This window comes from Crocuta crocuta, unplaced genomic scaffold, assembly GCF_008692635.1.
Source record: "Crocuta crocuta isolate KB4526 unplaced genomic scaffold, BGI_CrCroc_1.0 scaffold95, whole genome shotgun sequence".
Classification (NCBI taxonomy): Eukaryota; Metazoa; Chordata; class Mammalia; order Carnivora; family Hyaenidae; genus Crocuta; species Crocuta crocuta.
Genome location: NW_027530971.1, coordinates 13,595,921 through 13,618,333, shown reverse-complemented (window position 1 = coordinate 13,618,333; position 22,413 = coordinate 13,595,921). Strand labels below are relative to the sequence as shown.

The following is a 22,413-nucleotide window of genomic DNA, read 5'->3' as shown; positions in this document are numbered from 1 at the left end:
GCCGACCGGAAAGTCGACCCTCAGGAGCCACAGAACAGCGCTCACGACGACGCCCGGCCGAGACCCCGCAACCCCCAGCAACAGTTGGCTGGGCTCCTGACAGCCCGGGTCTCGCGAGGCTTGGCGGCCCCCAGGCGCTCGCGCTGCGCGCCTGCCCCACATCGCTATTGGCGCGGCCGCGGCAGCTCGCGGTGGCTGCCGAAAGCCCGGGAAAGGAGCTGCGCCCCGCAGATCTCGCGAGGCTCGGAGAGGCGCGCCGGGAGCCGGGAGTGTGCCGGGACGCCGGAGCGCCCGCGGGAGGTGCACGATGGCGGCTCAGGCGCTGGCGTTGCTCAGGGAGGTGTCGCGACTGGAAGCGCCCTTGGAGGAGCTGCGCGCGCTTCAGTCGGTGCTGCAGACCGTGCCGCTCAGCGAGCTCCGCGAGCAAGCGGCGGAACTGCGCCTCGGCCCGCTGTTCTCCCTGCTCAACGAGAACCATCGGTGAGACGACCCCAGTGGAGGTCGAGAGACGAGGGTAGCCGGGAGGAGGGGACGGCTTTCCCCAGTCGTGGTGAGGCCTAAACATCGCTGACCCTTTAGCGGGAAGGACCCTGGGCCAGGAGGCCGGACACTGGGCTCCAAGTCCAGTCTATGAGGTGTGCCCGCCGCACTGCCTTCATCCTTGCAACAGGACTTGGAGAGGGAAAGCGAGGTTGCTCGCCTGGAAAGAGTTGCCGCAATCAATATACGTGTACCGGTCGGCGACGTTCTTCCTCTTAACAGGTCGTGTCCTGGCAACTTAGCCGGATCCATCAGCATTTTAAACGCGCGTTGTCTTTTGATCCCTAGGCAGTGAACACGCAGGTTATGCTCGCACTCAAAATGTACTGTATGTATAGGGATAGTCATATCAAGGTGACAGCAAAAAAAAAAAAAATCTAGAGACAACCTAAAATCCATGAAAAGGGGATTGTAAATAAATTATGCTACGTTGATACGTATGCTTGTGCCGCTATTAGAAAAACTAAGGTAGATCTGTATATGGCGACCTGGGAAAATCTCTAATATATGTTGAATGGGAAAAGAACATTGTAGGAGTTTGTGATCCCATTATATGTAATGTTTTTAAGGACCCTCCTCCAGCCCCAGCCTAGTATGGCATTGAGAATAACTGAAAGCTACAGCAGAAACAATTAATATAAAAGTGGGATTTCGGATGGCAACTCTTTTCATTTTATGCCCATCTGTAGTGTTTAATTAAAAGGCACTTTGTATTTGATCATTTGATAATGTAAAACAGTTTAACAATGTTTGCGATCCAGAATTGCAAAAGTGACCTTTCTACTTGAAAAGGTAATAAATTGATGGATCAACACTGGATGATTTCAGGGGGCTTTTCTTGGCTATAACAATCTGAGATTCTCCCACCCCCGTTTTATACATGTTCCCCTTCATTCAGTCCATTAGTTAACATGATTCAGTTCTGCCTATGACATCTCTTGTTTTCTGTCCTCTTCAGTTTAGGCCCTCATTTTTCCCCTCTTGCTCAGTCTATTGCATTAGTCTGACTTCTCATTACGTTTAAGCTTCCTTTGCCAGCATGCCCTTCCCACGCTGCAACCGCAGTGAACTTCTTGGATCATTTAGCTCATATCTTTTCCATGGTTTTCCACTGTCTACAGCACAAAATCATGACTTCTTTTCCTGGCATTTGGGGCCTTACCGTTTATTTCCATCCTACTTTTCCAGCTCGATCATTTTCCTCCACTCCTCTACAGATATTTCATCTGTTTCAGCTACCGTGTGACACCGTTTACTTTGCCTTGAGCATGACTTGGCACTTTCCTAACTATGTTCATGCCAGTGCTTCTAACTGAAATGTCCAAATTCTGTCCATTCTCTAAAGCCAGGTAAAGTACTTCCAAAATGTGTTACTTGGCCATTGCTTTGTCAAGTGACTGGTCCTCAGATCTCCTGAGAGATATTATCGTTATTTGTTAATGATACTTGACACTGTTGCATTATATTATAGTTCTTTATGTGTTTATTTTTAGTTTGAAAATTCTTTGAAGGCAGGAGCCATACTTTGTTCATCTCTATATCCCTCTTAGGATACAGGACATAGTATAATATAGGCTAAATAAAAAGATTCATAAATTTTAAAGAGGCCACTTTATATCGTGGATAAAAAAAATTTCAAAAGTCATACCGTAGGTTAACACCAGAGATACGGTAGTAACTGAAATGAATGGGAGTTTGAAAAATGAGGTCCATGGGGACGTGTTTTGCCAAATGAAGGAGTAGTGCCATAGGAGACGATTTTAATGGGAATTTACAGACAGGGTAATTCAGAACTGGGTACATAGTAGATACCAATTGCAATTTGTGGGAATAATTCTTCTGCAGATAGCAGATGAGGAGTCTTGAGATCTATTATCCTGGCTAAACCACCCAGGTTGCTATATATTGGTTTAGAATCTGATCTATTAGATACAAATCTAGAAGCTTGACAGGAGTTTTTGTGAGAGAAAGTAAGTCCTAAGACTACTGCTTTACAGCATGGAGACTGTAAATTATTAACTCTTTGGCTTTTTGGTAAAAAGTGCCACATATGACCTGAAATTTGTGCACTATACAGTTTAACCTATGGCTGCTTTATTTAAAAAAAAAAAAAAAAGCTTTATTGAGATATAATTTACATAAAATAAACGGCACATAATGAAATACACAATTTGACACGTATTGACATATGTATATACCCATGAAACTATCACCACAATCAAAATAACAAAGGTATCTCTGAGCCCCAGAAGTTTCCTTGTGCCTCTTTATAATCCCTTTTCATCTCAGACAGGCAACCACCGATCACTATAGAGGAGTTTGCCTTTTTTTTTTTTTTTTTTTAAGAATTTTATACAAATGGAATCCTACAGTATGTACTTGGGTTTCTTTCACTCCTCATTTTAAACTTTATGTGGTGTGGATGAATCCTCCATTCCTTTTTATTGCTGAGTAGTAGTCCCTTGTATGAATGAACCACAATTTGTTTATCAGCTTACCTGCTGGTGAACATTTGAGTTGTCTTCAGTTTGATGATATTACAAATTACATTGTTATGAACATTTGTGACAAGTCTTTACGTAGACAAATTCTTCCTTTTTAATACCTAAGAGTGAAATGGATGGCTCATATGATAGGTTTATGTTTAACTTTTTAAGAAACTGCCTATTTTCCAAAATGATTGTACCATTTTATATTCCCATCAGCCATGTATGAGAGTGGATTATAGGCCTAAATATAAAACCTAAAAAACTATAAAACTTCTAGAAGAAAACCTAGGAAAGAATTTTCGTGACCTCTGGTTGATCAAAGATTTCTTTGATGTGACACCAAAAGCATGATCTGTAGAAGGAAAAATTGATAAATTGGGCTTCATCAAAATTAAATACTCTGCTCTTCAAAGGTCACAGTTAAGAGTGAAAAGGTAAGTTACAAATGGAAAAAAATCTTTGCAAGAATATATAACAAGGAAAGAATCCAGTTTAGAAAATGTTTAAAAAAGTATTTGAACAAGATAAATGGATGGCAAATAAGCATACTAAAAGATACCCAACTACATTGGTCATTAGGGAAATGCAAATTAAAATTACAATAACAAAGGCAATTTAACTACCCTTCTGGCAGATAAATGGATAGACAAAGTGTGGTATATGCATACAATGGAGTATTACTCAGCTTTGAAAAGAAGGAACTCCTGACACCTGCTACAACTTGGAGGAAACTTGAAGGCATCGTGCTAGGTGAAATAAGCCAGTCACAAAAGGACAAATACTGTAAGACTCCACTTAGATGAAGCACCTAGGGTAGTGACATTCATTGAGATGGAAAGTAGACTGGTGGTTGCTAAGGGCTCAGGGAAGGGGAGAAGGGGAAGTTTGTGTTTAATAGATACAGAGTTTCCATTGGGAAGATGAAAAAGTTGTGGAGATAGATAATAGTGATGGTTGCACAACAACGTGAATGAACCTTAATGCACANAACCGCGAGATCATGACCTACGCGAAAGTCGGACGCTTAACCGACTAAGCCACCCAGGTGCCCCATCGTGGCTCGTGTGTTTGAGCCCCGCATCAGGCTCAGCGCTGGCAGCTCAGAGCCTGCTTTGGATTCTGCGTCTCCCTCTCTCTGTCTCTCTCTGCCCCTCCCCACTTGTGCTCTGTCTCTCTCCCCAAAATAAATACATAAACATTTTTAAAACATGGTTAAAATGGAAAATTCCATGGTATATATAGTCACAGTTTTTAAAAAAGGAAAAGAAACCCATACCCATTAACAGTCACTCCCCATTCCTCCTCTCTGCCCCTTCCCTGGCCACCAGGAATCTGCTTTCTGTCTTTATGGATTTGTCTGTTCTAGACATTGATATAAATGGAATCATCATCAAAAGGAAGCCTTTTCTGTCCGAATTCTGTCACTTAGCATAAATTTCCACACTTTATCCATGTTGTATAATATTCTACTATATGGACAAAACACGGTTGTATTTATCTACTCATTAACTGATGGACATTTGGGGTGTTTCTATTACTATGAATGTTCACGTTCAAATTTTTGTGTGGTCATATGGTCTCAATTATCTTGAGTATAAACATTCTTAATTATTTCCTTATGTGCAATTATGCAAAGTGCAATCCCTAGGTTAAAAGAGATTGGTTCATTTTGAAGGCTTTTGTTACGTATTGCTTAATCGACTTCTAGAAAGGTTGTATTGGTTTAATCATATACTCCTATTAGCAGTACATGAGTGCCTATTTACTTGTACTACCTGTTAAAGGAAAAGGAAGTTATTCTTGAAGCACCTTGTATATCTACAACTAGTAGTCATCAAATTCTGATTAATTTACCACTTTAATTGCTCCTGAATCTTTTCCCTCTTCTCCATGACCCCTGCGACTCCCCTGTTTCACTTCTTCATCACCTGCCTTCTAACTGAAAAATTCTTTCTCCAACTGATGCAGAGTGATTTCCTCAAGTCAGATATCATCATGTTACTTCTTGGCTTAAAACCACTTCATGGCTTGCCATTGCCTTGTGCAAAAAGTCTGAATTCTATAGCATGACAAAAAATGGCCTAGCAGAATCTGGCTTCTTGTGCTTCTTTCTCATTTCATTTCTTGCCATTCATCCTTCCCCTTTTACCTTCTCCCCCCTCTTCTCCCATTTGTATCCCAGTCATATGAAGTTTCTTGTACTTCCTTGAATATATAACACTGTCTCTGTCCTCTGTGCCCTTTATGTGTCCCTCTACTTGGAACACCTTTGTCCTAGATAATTCCCACTTTTTTTTTTTTTTTTTTTTAATTAAGCTCAGGCATTACCTTTCTGAGAGGCCTCCCTGAACTCTGTGTTCTTTTTTGAGCTCCCACATCTTCCAGCCCTAACCTATAGCATTTGTCTACCTGGATTATAGTTGCCTTTCTGTTTTTCTGTATTTTCCATTAGACTATGCTCATTGAGGTTAGAGAATATGTGTTATCCTTCTTTGTAGCCCCAGCATAAGCATGGCACATAATAGATGCTTAGTAAATCCTTAATAAATTAGTAGAAGCTAGTGTTTTTAAAGGGAAGTCTGTGTATAAGTAATCCTCACTGAGCCAGTCTTCAGATATTAATAGGTTGTTACTTCCTACCTTGCAGGACACAAACTAATGAGATCTATGGTGTCTCCTTTAGGGAACAGACCACTTTGTGTGTATCCATTCTGGAAAGATTGCTCCAAGCTATGGAGCCAGTTCACGTGGCCCGGAACCTCAAGGTTGACCTGCAGAGGGGACTGACTCACCCCAATGATTCCGTAAAAATTCTCACTCTGTCCCAGGTATGAAATTTTACTAGCACATAATAAGGGAGCTGACATTTATTGACCACCTGCTCTGGACCAGGCTCTATGTTGGGTGCCAAAGACAGAAAGATGAAGAAAATATGATCTCTTTCTGTCCCTAAGAAGTGTCTATTCTAGTGTGCATAGCTAACTATAACCAGGGGGAATAAACTAAAGTAAGAAGTTCTGCTAAGCTGACCTTAATGCTGCTTGACCAGAACAACCGGGAGCACGTGATCGACGCCTTTAGACCCGATGTGACCTCGTCCTCTTTCCAGAGGCCGGTCAGTGACATGAACATCGCGAGTGGCTGCCCCCTCTTCTGCTCTGTTTCCAAGATGGAGGCTAAGAATTCCTACATGCGCGATGACGCCATCTTCATCAAGGCCATTGTGGACCTGACGGGGCTCTAGCCGCCTCCCCCCAGGGTCATGGGTCAGGAACAACTGGGCCTGGTGGCTCACTATGGGTGGACGCCTGCCGCCATCGTGGCCCTCCGGGATGGAGCCGCCTCCTGGGAGAGGCCGCTCAGCCCAGGCCGCGTGGGGTGGCCTGCGGGCCGGTCGGTGCCTCCGAGGGCTGTCCGTGTAGGCTCTCGGGGCAGAGCAAGTGGAGGGGCAGGGTGGGCTGGCACTGTGTCCTGCCCTTTAGCCCCCAGAGAGAAGGGACACTCTCGAGTTTGGCCACCGCTCTGAGGAGAAGCCCTGCCATGCGGGCCTGGCCAGGCCAGCGTGCAGGGAGGGCGCTCTGTGTCCTCAGGGCCTCCTGTCGGCCGCCCCTGTGGTGAGTGTGGGGTGCACTTTGGGCGCTGCCATGAGACATGGTGCGGTAATTGCCCCATTGGGCTGCAGAGGAGTCGTTATTAAAGTGTTAAATCTCAAAAAAAAAAAAAAAAAAAAGTGTTGTCTGAAATAGTCATTCATCAAATACTGACTGATCCTTTTACATGCCAGGGATTGTACCATATACTGTTAAAGCTACCAAGATAAATGAAGCCTATTTCTTTCCTTCAAAGAACTCCTAGTCTAGAGAAAGTATTGCCATGTTAGGTCTTATTATAGTGGCATGAAAAAGTACTATTGTAAAGGTCACTTAAATCAAGAAATTGAGATCGTAACTCTCGTCATCTGGGTGACCAAACTACCCTACTATTTGGGTAAAGAGCTGCTGATCAAGATTATCTTGTTGAGGTGTTAGGACCTGTGCAGTTAGTTATCCAGTAGGTTTTCAAGTACTGTTCCTTTTCTCCTCTAGAAGTGTTAATTCAACAAGAATGCGGAAAGTATTGATTTATTCTTTGACCATTTATGTGCCAGACACCGTAGTATATGCTTTTCCTATTTAATCTCATTTAATCTTCATAATAGTCCTGCATTTAAGTATTGTATTCTTATTTTACAAATAAGAAATTAGGTTCAAAGAAGTTAATTTTCTAGTTGATGGAACTAACATTTGTATTGTTTTCTCTAACTAAAATGACTTAACTCTTTATCCACCATTTGTTTTTTTTTCTTTCTTTTCAGTAATGTGACTATACCCTAAGTGTGTTCAGCTTTAATGAATTTGGGTCATTTTGAATTTTTAATGACTCATCATATAGCTGTAATCCATAACCCCTAAAATAACTGTACACTAAGGGAATTTCTGATTGCTTTTTTATTTCAGGTTGGAAGAATTATTGAAAATTCTGAGGCTGTTACTGAGATTCTAAATAATGCTGAATTACTAAAACAAATTGTTTATTGTATTGGTGGAGACAATCTGTCTGTAGCTAAAGCGGTGAGTCACCTACAACCATCAGCTTAAACATGCACGGTATCCTGAAAAACAAAGAAAGGCCTTCTGGATTGAGAGGTGAAAGTTTAGTACCAATGGTTGTATAGTTGTTTTCACAACCTCATGTAGATGGTATCAGATACATAAAAGGTCTTGAATAAGTACCAGTAAACCCTTTCTTTTCTTCTAGAATAAGCATATCTAAATTATCCATCACAGAGCTTATATTAGGTTGCTTGATAAGAAAAAAAAATGTACATATCTGTTTTCTATAGGGAATACTGTGTGTCTTTTTCAGTTTTAAATAACGATAGCTAAAACATAGCACATGCTCGTTGGGCAAGATGAATCCCATACACTGATTTCACATCAATATCATGAAGTAGACATTAACATTCTGCACTTTTATGACTCAAGAGACATTTTCTTTCCTTATTTATAAGGCCATTAAATCCCTGTCAAGAATATCGTTAACCCAAGCTGGACTGGAGGCTTTGTTTGAAAGCAATCTGCTGGATGATTTGAAAAGTGTCATGAAAACAAATGACATTGTTCGATACAGAGTGTATGAGGTAAGACTAAAAGCATGCTTTCTGATGCCTACGATTTGGAATGCAGCAGAGCTTGCACTGGAAGGCAAGATGGCTTGGTTGCCATGCATTTATGGAGTAGGTAGTCTGTGTTAGGCTCTGTATTTGATGCTGGAGATGTGGGGGCGAGCTCCCAGCCTGGTGTGTGAGACAGTCCTGTGAAAAAGATTTACGGTACGCTATATTAACTACTATAATAGAGTAGATAATATTAACACTAGACTTTGAAATAGTTGTAGTAGGTCGATGAAGAAATGGCTCTTATTTGCACTGACTTTGTACTTAGTATTATACTAAATCCCCACATACATTGTCTTCAACTTTTACAGTAAACTGTATACATTATTACCATTAACCTCACTACTGATGGAATAGCTGACCCAGACCACACAGTTAATAGGCTGCATATTCAATATGGAACCCTAGACAGTCTAATTCCCTGTTCAAAACACTTTCTTACTTTGCATGTCTTAACACCATCCTAACCTGACTTCCCTTCTGCCTCTCAAGCTGTTTCTTCTCAGTCTCCTGGCTCATTATCCTCAATTATCCTTTTAATTGTTGAAGTTCATAAAAGTGAATTCCCAAACCCTGTTCTCACTGTATATTCATTTCCAGGCAATTTTATTCATCTTATGATTTCAGTTCCCATCTAAATGAGATGACTCTATAAACCAACCCAGACCTCTCTTCTTTTTTTGTTTTAAGTTTATTTATTTATTTTAAGAGAGAGAGAGCGCGCGTGCACACAAGCACACAGTTGGAGCAGGGGCAGAGAGAGAAGGAGAGAGTGCGAATCCCAAGCAGACTTTACACTCAGCACAGATCCCAATGCAGGGCTCAAACCCACGAACCACAAGATCATGACTTGAGCCCAAACCAAAGTCAGACACTCAACTGACTGAGCCACCCAGGTGCCCACCCCCGACCTCTCTTCTTAGCTCAGACCCTCATGTTCAACTGCTTACTCACTGTTCCCCCTTTGGACCTATGTATTTTAGTCCTTCCTCTCATACTCAAACCAAACTCCTAAGCTTCTTAACCCAGCCTGTTCTCCAATAAAAAAACAACAGCAACAAATTGGTCCTGTATCACAGTCAGCATAGTTGGGTATTAGAACTTGAGCTTATTCCCTGTGACACCTGATTCTCCCTGCCACATATCCATTAGGTCATCATATTGTGCCGGTTTTACTTATACCCATGCATTTGTCTTCCTTGGTATAACCACAACCACCCTAGTCTAAGCTACCAGTATCTCTCACCTGGACTACTATTGTATTTGCATCTCAACTGGTCTCATCCATTTTTGACACCACTGGTCTATTTTCAGATGCAGTCAGGATGATCTGTTAAAAATTCAAATCTGGTTCTGTCATTCCTCTGCCTAAAATCCTTCAGTGTCCTATATCTCTCAGTTAGCCCTCAGGACATACTTGTGGANTCTGTTAAAAATTCAAATCTGGTTCTGTCATTCCTCTGCCTAAAATCCTTCAGTGTCCTATATCTCTGTTAGCCCTCAGGACATACTTGTGGCATGAGTAAGTAATTGACTGACTGATAGAATGTATGGATGAATGAATGATTTTTAACAGTCTTACTGCTGATTCAGGCTTTTGTACCCTGATTTATGGCTTGATGATTTAAGAGAAAAAAACACACATAATAGACATAATGGAATATTTGAATATTTCTGTGCAAAATAATCTCTCACAGGTTCAGTGACATTCTTCCGTTTGTGGAGACAAATAATGGATCTAAAAAAAAAAAAAAATTCAGTTATATAAAGTACCTAGTCCTATAATTTAAAATGAGATCTAACAGGATTGGGGCTGTTTTCACCTTTCTGCTTTTTCTGTTTTTTTCTTTCAGTTAATTGTGGAGATTTCTTCTGTGTCACCAGAATCTTTAAGCTATTGCACCACCAGTGGATTGGTAACCCAGCTCCTCAGAGAGCTGACTGGGGAGGATGTGCTGGTCAGGTATGTTGACGGAGAGCGTTCTTAAAGCAAAATCTTCTTTGGGAGGTCCGGGAAACAGCTTTGGGATGTAAGCAATCTTTCCTATTAGAGCCTGGGCCTGGGTTGCAATCTCTTGAACACTGTCCTGAAGAAGGGGTCTTTAGAAATTGTTCGGGTTATGTCCTGACAATATACTGAAACTTAGCAGAGCCTCCCATGAGCATCCACCTACTTTAGATTAACTCTATTCCCTTGGGCATGTGTGCTTTTTCAGTCACATGATAACTGTCATTTTGTATTACTTACAAATGTTATCCTACACATTTTTGGTTTTGTTAAATAATAGCACTAAGGTGTTATGGAAAAAACATGGGCTTTTGAAAATGAGCAAGACTTGGCTGTGGATGCATTTCTGCTACTTATTAGCTGTTTGACCTGGGACAAATTATTATAACCTTTCTACACCTCCATTTCCTCATCTCTCAAATGGAACAGTAACAACTCCCAAAGAAGATACGAGGATTGGGGCAGCTGGGTGGCTTAGTCGGCTAAGCATCCGACTTCAGCTCAGGTCATGATCTCAAGGTTGACAAGTTTGAGCCCTGCATTGGGCTCTCTCTCTCTCTGCCCCACTCCCACTTGTACTCTCTCTCTCAGGAATAAATAAAAGCATTTAAAAAAAAAAGATATGAAGATTAAATGAATAGACCATTACATTGGTTGACATAGGTCCTCAAAGAAATGTTACTTCTAGGTTCTTCCCTCCCAGCCCCCTACTCCCTACATCACGTTTAATATCTACCAATGTTATCTTGTTGCTATTCCACAGTTTACTAATACATCCTCACTGTTGAACACTTGGTTTGCTTCAAGTATTTTGTTGTTACATTAGCACTATAGTTAATCATCTTTGTGCACACAGGTTTTTGTTTTTCTTATGTGATTTTTTTTTTAATGTTTGTTTATTTTTGAGAGAGACAGCACAAGCAGGGAAGGGACAGAGAGAGACAGAGACAGAAACAGAGAATCCGAAATAGGCTCCAGGTTCCCAGCCATCAGCACAGAGCCTAATGCAGGGCTCAAACCCACAAGATCATGACCAGAGTCAAAGCCTGGGTGGCTTAACTGACTCAGCCACCTGGGGGCCCCTCCTTACACGATTTTCTGATTGTTATGGTTTTTAAATGTGACTGAATTAGTTGAACTCCTATGCATAAGTCACGAGTTACACTGTTTCAAAGCATTTGAGTTACATTGTTTCAAAGCATTCCTAATAAGGAAATTAATTTAAAAAAAAATTTTTAGCCTTACATCAAATTTTGTAGCAGAAAAAAAACTCTTCAAATCGTCTGTTAAAATACTTCAACTATAAAAATACTTTTTAAAATTATTTGCAGAAATTTGATCATGGGTAGATATTAGATGATACCAAGAATTTTTATCAATTTTTAAAATATGTAGAAATAGCATTATAATTGTGTGAGGAACTGTTCATATCTTTAAAGATGCATACTGAAGTATGCAGGGATAAATGGCAAGATGACTAGAATTTGCTTTAAAATAATTTAGCAAAAATGGAGGAAAAAAGATTTAAAACAAAATATTGTCAAAAATCTTATGTAAGGCAGAATCTTGATAGCTATCCAATCAGGATTATGGGTACATGGAGGCTTACCTCCATGACTGGTACTGATGACTTTCCTATATGTGTGACATTTCAAAATAAAAATAAAAAAAAATTTTTAAGAAGCAGCACTATTATAGTGGAAACAGTAATGGGCCTCAAGTCAAAAGATCAGAATTTAAATCTAAACACTGCCTTTTGATTCTGGATGAATCACCGCAGCTTTCTCATTCTTGTGTCCTCATATGAAAAGTAGCCAGGATTACTGACTTTTCAGATTAAAGGAATTAAGTAATATAACCTATGAAAGCAGTTTATAAACTATGTTAATCATATGCAAAATTTTGGCATTTTAGAGCCACCTGTATAGAAATGGTGACATCACTGGCATATACTCAACATGGACGACAGTACCTTTCTCAAGAAGGAGTGATTGATCAGATTTCTAATATAATTGTTGGGGCAGATTCAGACCCTTTCTCTAGCTTCTATTTGCCAGGTAAGAAATACTGATTTCTGTGAAAATAATGGTGCATGTTTTGTGTCTGAGTTATCTCTGAAAGGAGAGGCCAGAGATTATTTTCTATAGAGTAGATCACTTCATATTTGTTTTTTTAATGATTATTTATATTTTGAGAGAGAGAGAGGGAGAGACAGTGTGTGAGTGGGGGAGGGGCAGAGAGAGAAACAGAGAATCTGAAGCAGGCTCCAGATTCTGAGCTGTCAGCACAGAGCCAGATGTGGGGCTCAAACCCACAAGCTGTGAAATCATGACCTGAACTGAAGTCAGATGCCTAACTGACTGAGCCACCCAGGTGCTCCCAGAGCAGATCCCTTTACATGATACCCATAGCCTCTTAATGAGGTGGAATAGATTGCCCTGGGAGCCATGTATTGTTGATTCTGATTTTCTAGAAATACCATTGCTGTTTAGAGTATTAGGATAGTTTCCTTTAAACCTCAGTCAAAAGCAACATAAATAAAAATGTTACCAATGGGATGACTGGGTGGCTCAGTTGGTTTAAATGACTGACTTTGGCTCAGGTCATGATCTCACAGTCTGTGGGTTCAAGCCCTACATCAGCCTCTGCTGATAGCTCAGAGCCTGGAGCCTGCTTCAAATTCTGTATCTCCCTCTCTCTCTCTGCCCCTCCCCTGCTCACACTCTCTTTCTCTCTCAAAAATAAACATTTAAACATTAAAAAAATTTTTTTAAGGGGTGCCTGGGTGGCTTAGTCGGTTAGGCGTCCGACTTTCGCTTAGGTCATGATCTCGCGGTTCGTGGGTTCAAGCCCTGCGTCGGGCTCTGTGCTGACTGCCAGCTCGGAGCCTGGAGCCTGTTTCAGTCTGTGACTCCCTCTCTCTCTGACCCTCCCCTGCTCACGCTGTCTCTCTTTCTCTCTCCTAGAAATAAATAAAAATATTAAAAAAAAATTTTTTTTTAAAATACTACTAATGACATTTACAATATATTTCACTAATTCATCAAATCTCTTGGAATCTTTAATATAGGATCTATTCTAGCCATTCTGTCCTAGGGCATGGTTAATTAGTTTTCCTTGAGCACTTGCAGAAATTGTAAACTTATTCCTTCTTAGGTAGCCTAGCTTACTTCATTGATGAGCATCTCTGTTTAAAAATTTTCTGGGGCACCTGACTGGCTCAGCTGGTAGAGCATGCAACTCCTGATTTCAGGGTTGTGAGTTCAGGCCCCACACTGGGCATAGAGCTTACTTTAAAAAAAAAAAAAAAATTCTTCCTAACAATCACTCCAAACTTGCCTTCCTATAATTTGTCTCCGGGGGTCCTTGTCCTTTGCTCTTCCTCTCGTACATGGCAGTGCTTCAGCATTTGACCCCCGCTCCACTGACACCCTGCAGTCTCTGTTCTCAGGACCACACATCCCAGATACTTCCGTATCTCCTTAAGGTCTGATTTCTAGGCAACAGAGAACAGTGTGTAACTATTCTCCCCTTCCTGGCCTGTAGTTTATTATCGTTCCTATAAAAACATAGGGCCCGCAATTTATGTGGCCTTCCTTCTCTATTAACATGTATTTTTGTAGGGCACATGGGTGGCCCAGGCAGTTAAATGTCCTGCTCTTCTTGATCTTGGCTCAGATCATGATCTCATGGTTAGTGAGACTGAGTCCTGTGTTGGGCAGACAGCACAGAGCCTGCTTGGGATTCTCTCTTTCTCTCTCGCTCTGCCCCTCCCCCACTCCAGTGCTTGTGCACTCTCTCAAAATAATAACGTTTTGTAAAAACATATATTTTTGAAAATATCTTTAGGGTTTGTGAAGTTTTTTGGAAACCTAGCTATCATGGATAGTCCTCAACAGATCTGTGAGCGTTATCCTGTCTTTGTGGAAAAAGTCTTTGAAATGACAGAAAGTCAGGACCCCACCATGATTGGTGTAGCAGTGGACACAATTGGAATCCTGGGATCCAATGTTGAAGGAAAACAAGTTTTACAAAAAACAGGTTGGTATGACTTATTTTGGCTTTCTTTAGGGGTATTTTCATTTTTGGCAAGGATTCAATATAAGCTCACTTGCTGGTACATTAATTACGTTGTAGAAACTATTCTTACAGATGGCAGTCTTTTTACTGTGATCTTGAACTCATCATTAGAAAGTCTCACAATTATTTCTGAATTTTTATTTGTTTATTTATTTTTTACCAGGCTAGACCAAGTACTGTGTCCCGTCTATACCTTCTTTGATAGTGTTCAAGGTCCAGAGACCATGGACTAGAGTCCAGAGACCTGGATTCATGTTCCAGTTCCAACACTGACTTAACTTTTTGAACGTCATACCCTCACTTCATTACTCCAGGTCTTATTTTCTCCTTCATAAGAAGGATAAACAACTGCTTCTTGGGATTGTGAATATTTAGTGAAAACACACATTTGTTTTATATTTGTAATGTCCAGGAAGAAAAAGAAACAAAAATTTGTTACCAATTTTATGTTAATAATGATACTTTAAAGGCACATCAGTGAGTAATTTATTTACTTATTAATCTTTATGGAATCTTTATTTTTATTTATTTACTTGTTTAAATATAATTTATTGTCAAGTTAGCTAACATACAGTGTATACAGTGTGCTCTCTTGGCGTTGGGAGTAGATTCCCATCATTCATCGCTTACATACATCTGTGAGTAATTTAAAGGACTGTGAATCCTATACAGAAACTAATATGGGCACAGTTAAAACCCATACAGAGTAGATGTTGAAAATTAATGTGCCGCTGTGTATCAGAGTTGATACCCTTATTAATGTACTTTTCTAAGTGCTTTTATGTAATACATGTACTCCTTATAGAGCCCTGCAAAGAACATATTATGCATTCTCATTTTACAGATAAGGTAGCTGAAACTCAGAGAAGTTAAAATTTTTTTAGAGCATACAGACTGGATTTGCTACTCAAATCCAGGTCCTTTAATTCCAAAATGTCTACACTTTGTCTTTTGTAAATGCGGTATTGCATATGAATGTGTGTTTTTGGCCTGTCACTTGGTGTCTGACTACATGTTTTTTTGGTTTTAAGTTTTTTTTTTTAATTCTTAATTTATTTTTAGAGAGAGAAAGAGCACGGGAGGGGCAGAGAGAGAATTCCAAGCAGGCTCCACACTGTCAGCCCAGAGCCCATTACAAGGCTTGAACTCACAAACTGTGAGATCATGACCTGAGCTAAAGTCAGACGCTTAACCAGCTGAGCCACCCAGACACCCCATCTGACTATATGTTTAATTTTGTGTTGGTTTAGGTTGGTAGATGTCATAGTATATGAAAGCATACTTTTAAAAAAAATTTATCATTCACTTCACACTCATTAGGATGGCTTATAATGACAGAAAAATGACAAAAATAAGAAGTGTTGACAAGGCTGTAGAGAAATTGGGACCCTGGTACATATTTGGTGGGAAGGTAAAATGGTAGAGCTGCCGTGGAAAACATTATGGTGGTTCCTCAAAAAATAATACATTGAATTACCATATGATCCAAAAATACACTTCTGGATATACATGCAAAAGGATTGAAAGGGACTCAGAAGATATTTATACACCTGTATTCATAACAACATTATTCACAATAGACAAAAAAGGTAGAAACAATCCGAATGTTCACTGATGGATGAATGGATAAAGAAAATCTAGTATATATGTACAATGAAATATCCAGCCTTAAAAGGGAAATGAAATTCTCAGGGCACCTGGGTGGCTTAGTTGATTAAGCTTCTGACTTCAGCTCATGTCATGATCTTGCAGTTTGTGAGTTCTGTGCTGATAGCTCAGAGCCTAGAGCCTCCTTCAGATTCTGTGTCTCCCTCTCCCTCTCCACCCTTACCCCCCGCCCTCTCTCTCACAAATAAATAAACATGAAAACAATTTATTTAAAAAAAAAGGAAATGAAATTCTTATCCATGCTGTAATATGTAGAGACCTTGAAGACATTATGCTAAGTGCAATAAGCGGGACTCAAAAAGATAAGTATTATATGATTCTACTTATATAAGGCACTTAAAGTAGTCAAATATACAAAGACAGAAAGTGAAATACTGGTAATCAGGGGATGGACGTAGGCGACACGGAGAGAACAGAGTTTCAGTTTGAGATGATGAAAGAGTTCTGCAGATGGATAGTAATAATGGTTGATGCCACAGCTATATACTTAACAATGGTTAAAATGATAAATTTTATTTTATGTGTATTTTACCACAATAAAAAATATTTTATTATCTTTCAAAGGAACTCGCTTTGAACGCTTGCTCGTGAAAATAGGATATCAAGCAAAAAATGCCTCAACAGAACTCAAAATTAGGTGTTTGGATGCAATTTCATCTATTTTTTATTTACCAGTAAGTACACTGGGAAATTAATGAAGGACATTAAGATATGTTTGGGATAATAAATCTATATAAGTCAACATAATACTGGTTAACTTAATACATTACTCAACTTTTAGTAAAAGAAGATAATCCTCACTATGTTACTAGTGACATTTTTTAAGTTAAAGTGGAGTCATCCAGTATTAGAACTGGAGAGAGGGGGGCACCTGGGTGGCTCAGTCAGTTAAACGTCCAACTTCGGGTCAGGTCATGATCTCACGGTAGATTTGAGCCCCGCGTTGGGGCCCTATGCTGACAGCTCAGAGCCTGGAGCCTGCTTCACATTCTATGTCTTTGCCACTCCCCTGCTCATGCTGTGTCTCTCAAAAATAAATAAATATTAAAATTAAAAACAACTTTCTCTCTGTCAAAAATGAATAAACTTTAAAAAACCTTTTTTTTAATTTTAACGTTTNCCCCCCAAAATTTTTTTTTTGAAACTGGAGAGAGGACCTAGAGATTGCCTAATCAACCCCATCAGAATAAAACAAAAAACAAAGCAAAACTGAGGAAGTCTGAGCTGGATTTGGAAAAGAGTTCTCCAGACTTAGCAGAAATCACATAGCAAATTAATGACAGAGGGCCATCAGAACCCAGGTTTCTGGACTTCTGAAGGCTTGAGATTTTCCTTTTCTGTCCTGTAGCCTGAGCAGCAGACTGATGACCTCCTGAGGATGACAGAATCCTGGTTTTCTTCTTTATCTCGGGACCCGCTGGAGCTCTTCCGTGGCATCAGTAATCAGCCCTTCCCGGAACTGCACTGTGCTGCCTTAAAAGTGTTCACGGTAAGCATCCTTGTCATTTTCACTGGTCCTTCTGGGACGAGGCTAGTTTACCACATGAGTACTTATGGTGAGCCAGTGCCTCTGTCATACCCTCGGAATATGCAAACGTGTAGTGCGATTTCTGCCCTCTGCTATTAGTGTAGACTAGTGAGGGAGACAGACGTGTAAAGAGATTGTGTCAGGCCAGGGTCTTAGGTGTTGTGGCAGAGGTTTGAACAGGATTCTACAGGATCACAGAATTAATTCCAGATTCCTTATGTGCCGTCAAATAAGCCTTCTCTTGACCCAGCCCTAGTCTTCTTCCTGAGCCTTATTTCCCGCCATTCCCCTTCTGGCACCTAATGCTCTAGTGATACCAAACTGCTTGCTTCGTATCTCTGGACCTATATGTGCCCTCTGCATTCAGCGCTGTTCCCCAACTGTGCTTGTTAACCTCTTACTCATTCCTGAAAGACTAGCTCAGTATCTCTTCAGCAAGCTTTGCCCAAACCCACAAGGTTAAGGTAAGCAGTATCAGCTCTCATAAGAGTTGTTTATTCATTATTTTAAAATTTGGAAAAGATCACGAAGTGGAAATTTTTAAAATCACTTAAAGTCAGACATGTTTTCTATATTTCCTTTTAATATTAGTGTTAGTTTTTATTTATCTGAGGAAATATTTCAGACATCAGTAATACTCTCCTATCTCTGTCAGTCCCCTCCCTCTTCCTCCATCTCTGACTGTAATCACTGTCATGAATTCGGGGTTTATAAGCCTATACATGATTTTATACTTTTACTAGATATGTGTTTATCTTTAAACAAATTACAGTATTTTGCATATTCTCATATTTTGTAAATGGTATTATGCTGTTTATATCATTTTGCAATTTTCTTCTTCCACATTCTCTTTGTAGGGGTTGTCTATGTTAAAAGTGGCAATTAAAAGTCATTATTTCATTGTATAGTGACAGTGAATCATTCTGTCAATGAAGAGTTCAGTGCTTCTCTATTACAAATAGGCCTACAATGAGTGTTCTCAAAATGTCGTCCTGTGCACAAGTGTCAGAATTTCTTCAGGATAGTCTTCTCCAGTGTTTGCTTTTATGTTTCCACTGTTGTGATTATGCCATGAATATAATTTGGATCTACTTTTTTCATATCATAGATTTATTTATTCTTTATAAAAATTATTCTTAACGTTTACTTAATTTTGCTAGATACCAAAATTTACTCACCCACCCTCCACTATTAAGCATTTATAACTTTCACACCATGATAATCATCTTTATGTGCAAAGCTTTTTAATATTTAGATTATTTTCTTAAGTTAGATTTTCAGGAGGGAATTTTCTTAGGCAAAAAGTACCATTTTTCAGGTTCATGTTGCCAAAATTTTGTGTAAGGATTGTGCTATCCACGTAACACATTTCACTTCTTAAGGCTCAGAGGAGTTGTGTTCTTTCTACCTTCCATTTCAGGCCATCGCAAATCAACCCTGGGCTCAGAAACTTATGTTTAATAGTCCAGGGTTTGTGGAATATGTGATGGACCGGTCTGTGGAGAATGACAAAGCTTCAAAGGATGCCAAATATGAACTGGTTAAAGCACTTGCCAACTCTAAGACAATTGCAGAAATCTTTGGGAACCCAAATTATTTGAGGCTCAGAACTTACCTGAGTGAAGGTCCATACTATGTGAAACCTATTTCCACAACAGCCGTGGAAGGAGCGGAATGATTTCTTCTAGAGGGTAGACCGTTTTTTGACCAAAACTTCTAAGGCATTTGACTTCGCAAGTGTTTTACAAAACAGAGACTTCCCTTGCCCCAGAATTATCATGGAGTGTCTGATGTAACTTTATCACATACATTTGTGGTGTTTCTACATTGAAATACAGTGTGGAACCAGGAAAGCAAGCAAACTTGATCATACTTACACCAGGTGTTTTTCAGATTTCTTTGACTGCCTCAATCTTTCCAAGAAGATGGAAGTTTTGTTCTCTCAGAAAATTTTCATGGACTTACCCACTGTCTTATTTAAAATTGTGCTTTAAGTAGAATGGAACCAACTTGTTTCTGAATTCTCTCTACCGCCTTTTTTTTGTTGGGGGGTTTCCTATACCCCCTTCTGATTCCACTTGCAAAGTCTTGGATATACAGATGCTTTGAAAAACAATATGGGAATTTTGAAATTATGTTCTCCGTACTAAGAATAAATGCTTTTAATAAGGTGTCTTTGGATTTTTTTGTTACTATCATTCCGTTGGAAAGTGGACAATAAATAAGTCTTGTAAAAACAGTTCTAGTGTTCTTTGTTTTTTTGTTGTTGATCATTGAATTTTACTGGAGGAGTAAATGTTAAAGGAGGAGGAGATAACATTCCTAAAACAGAAAGATTCCCCAAAGTCTTGTCTTACTTATTGGTGGGCCATCATTGTTGAGGGTTTTGCTTTTAATTTCTCAGATCCGTCAAGTCAGTATTGAATTGATCAGAGAGAGAAATACTGACTCCTAACAACCAGAGTCAGATGGTAGCTACTATATATGAACCAGGATGCCATCTCATTGATTGACAAAGGATGCGCTTTCTTTTCATTGACAAAAAAAAAAAGTGCCCACCTCTTTCCAGTGCCCTGCTTTCTAACTGGAAGAGCACTTTATACACCAATCCTCAGTCTCAGGTTTCTGAGTGAGTGTGTTATCTGAATGTGACTGTTCAGAATCCAAAGATAGGTTTCTTTTAGGCCATGATGATGTTGATAAACCATCCCTGCTCTGTAACAAAATGGTCCTCAGGTCCCTGGAGTTCTCTTGTCCCCAAATTGATCATCTCACATTGATCAAACTGTGAGAATCTCGGTTCCACCATCTCTGATATCCCTCTGTGGGTCTTTTTCTTTGTTTGTTTCCATACTAATCATTTCTCTACAGCTAATACCACTAATTAGGCTACAGCAGTCTTTCCTTGCCTGTGAAACATTCTATCTCTTTAAGGTGACTTTGTTTAATCTCATTCATGATGTTGATTTTACTCATTTGACATCAGAGTTGAGAGAGTTGCCCTCTCCTATGTGTGGCCTACACACTCATTCTTACTCTGCACCAGTAACTTTTTCCTAAGATTAAATAAAATTTGCAAATTATTACTGTATTTCACATTTAATAAGTAAACACTATTGACTGCTTATTATATGTGTGGCATTGGGAAAAAGTGTTAGACATTGTCTAAGTGCTAAGTTCATCTCGTTTATGTTTTTACATCTGTATTCCACAGATGAAGAAACCTGGGGTTAGAGAAGTTAAGTAGCTTATCTTAAAATCACACAGGTAGCAAGTGACTAATAGTGGAGGAAAATAGAAACAAATTTCTATTGGAAATAGAAATAGAACATTAGCGTATAGTAAGTACAAGAATAGAGAAAAACAGGAAACACCTACCCTAGACTTGAAGGAAGGTTTTTCAGAGAAGGAAACACCTGAAACTCAAAGAACCAGTAGGAGACAGTCAAGTGAAAAAGGAGAGTAGCAGGGCAAGCAGAAGGACAGACTGAAAACAGGAAACATTTGGGGGAACTATAAGGCGATATGGCCAAAGCCTGGAACTTGAAGAAAATTATTAAATTCTTTGTCATCGTTACTAATGGTAGCTACTGTTTCTTACAGATTGCACATTCCAGAGCCAATGTTAACCTGGCTTCCTGGTGGCTAGTCAAATGCTTTACTTGATTATATTCTGAAGATAATAGCAAACAAATGTGTGTCGAACATTGTTTTAAAAGCTTTTCATCTATTAACTCATGTTGCTATCTTTCCCAGGAATAAAATACTGTTATCACCCTGTTTTTACACATGAGGCTGAGGCACAGCAAAGTTAAGGAACTTGTACAAGATCACACAGCAAATAAGTGGAGACAAGATTTGAACCTAAGCTGCTTAACTCAGAACAAATGTTTTTAAGTGCTACCTATTCCTCTTATTGGACATTTTCTGTGGGCCAAATCCGATGCTAGGTGCTTGACATATCTCATTTAGGTCATAAGTCCTACGAGGCTGATTCTGTACATTACCTGAGGCCCAGTATATTTTAGTAATATATCCAGAAATATTAACTAATAAGTGTCATGGCAAGGATTTTCAAAGTGTATTACTTTGGAAATACCTAAAATCCCTAGGACCCCAGAATGGGAACATTGATCTATTGCCTAGTTATTACACAAGAGAAGTTACAAAGTGTGTTGTGAGTTGAATTGTGTCCCCAAAGAAATTAATGTTGAAATCCTAAACCCTGATTCTTGTAAATGTGACCTTATTTTGAAATAGTTTTGCTGATGTAATCAAGTTAGGATGGGGTCATTTGGGTCCTGATCCAATGACTGATGTCCTTAGAAGAACAGGAAAATTTGGACACAGCACAGAGAAGAGATTCTATAAAGTCACAGGCACACGGGAGAAGGCCACGTGTGAAAACAGGCAGAGATTAAAGTGATCTGTCTGCAAGCCAAAGAATGCTAAGCAAGGTTGCCAACCACCAGAAGGTAGAAAAGGCAAGGAAGGATTCTCCCCCATAGGCTTCAGGGAGAGCAGGGTCCTGCCATCACCTGATTTTGGACATCTAGTCTAAAACTACAACAGATAGGGATGGCTGGGGTGGCTCAGGTCATAATCTCACCACTTGTGAGTTCGAATCCCGCGTCAGGCCTGGAGCCTGCTTCAGATTCTGTGTCTCCCTCTCTCTCTCTGCCCCTCCTCTACCCTTACTCTGTCTCTCTCTCAAAAATAAATACATATTTTAAAATTTTTAATTAAAAAAACTAGAATAAATTTCTGGGTTTTTAAAAATTTTTTATAGTTTATTTTTGAGACAGAGAGAGGCAGAGCATGAGCGGGGGAGGGCAGAGAGAGAGGGAGATAGAATCTGAAACAGGCTCCAGGTTCCGAGCTGCCA

At 39.7% G+C, this 22,413-nt stretch overlaps 1 protein-coding gene across 2 annotated transcripts; it reads left to right on the top strand.

Moving 5' to 3' along the window:
* The first annotated feature begins 55 nt into the window (after positions 1–55).
* Positions 56–19,767, top strand: PSMD5 (proteasome 26S subunit, non-ATPase 5). Of its 2 annotated transcripts, none has more exons than XM_077769804.1 (10): positions 56–480; positions 5,713–5,857; positions 7,526–7,639; positions 8,080–8,208; positions 10,098–10,207; positions 12,167–12,309; positions 14,102–14,293; positions 16,565–16,674; positions 17,349–17,489; positions 18,949–19,767. In XM_077769804.1, the coding sequence occupies exons 1-10, from the start codon at positions 308–310 to the stop codon at positions 19,204–19,206; spliced, it is 1,515 nt and encodes a 504-aa protein (XP_077625930.1). In that variant the 5' UTR covers positions 56–307; the 3' UTR covers positions 19,207–19,767. The 2 variants fall into 2 exon arrangements, with proteins under 2 accessions (XP_077625930.1, XP_077625931.1); XM_077769805.1 differs by lacking the exon at positions 56–480 and adding an exon at positions 694–762.
* Positions 19,768–22,413: the final 2,646 nt, after the last annotated feature.

Excerpts from the sequence above, each read along its gene's own strand:
- PSMD5 (XM_077769804.1), top strand. The coding sequence starts at position 308 with ATGGCGGCTCAGGCGCTGGCGTTGCTCAGGGAGGTGTCGCGACTGGAA. Across the intron at positions 481-5,712 it reads CTGCTCAACGAGAACCATCG|GGAACAGACCACTTTGTGTG; the intron begins GTGAGACGACCC and ends TGTCTCCTTTAG. Across the intron at positions 16,675-17,348 it reads CATCTATTTTTTATTTACCA|CCTGAGCAGCAGACTGATGA; the intron begins GTAAGTACACTG and ends TCTGTCCTGTAG.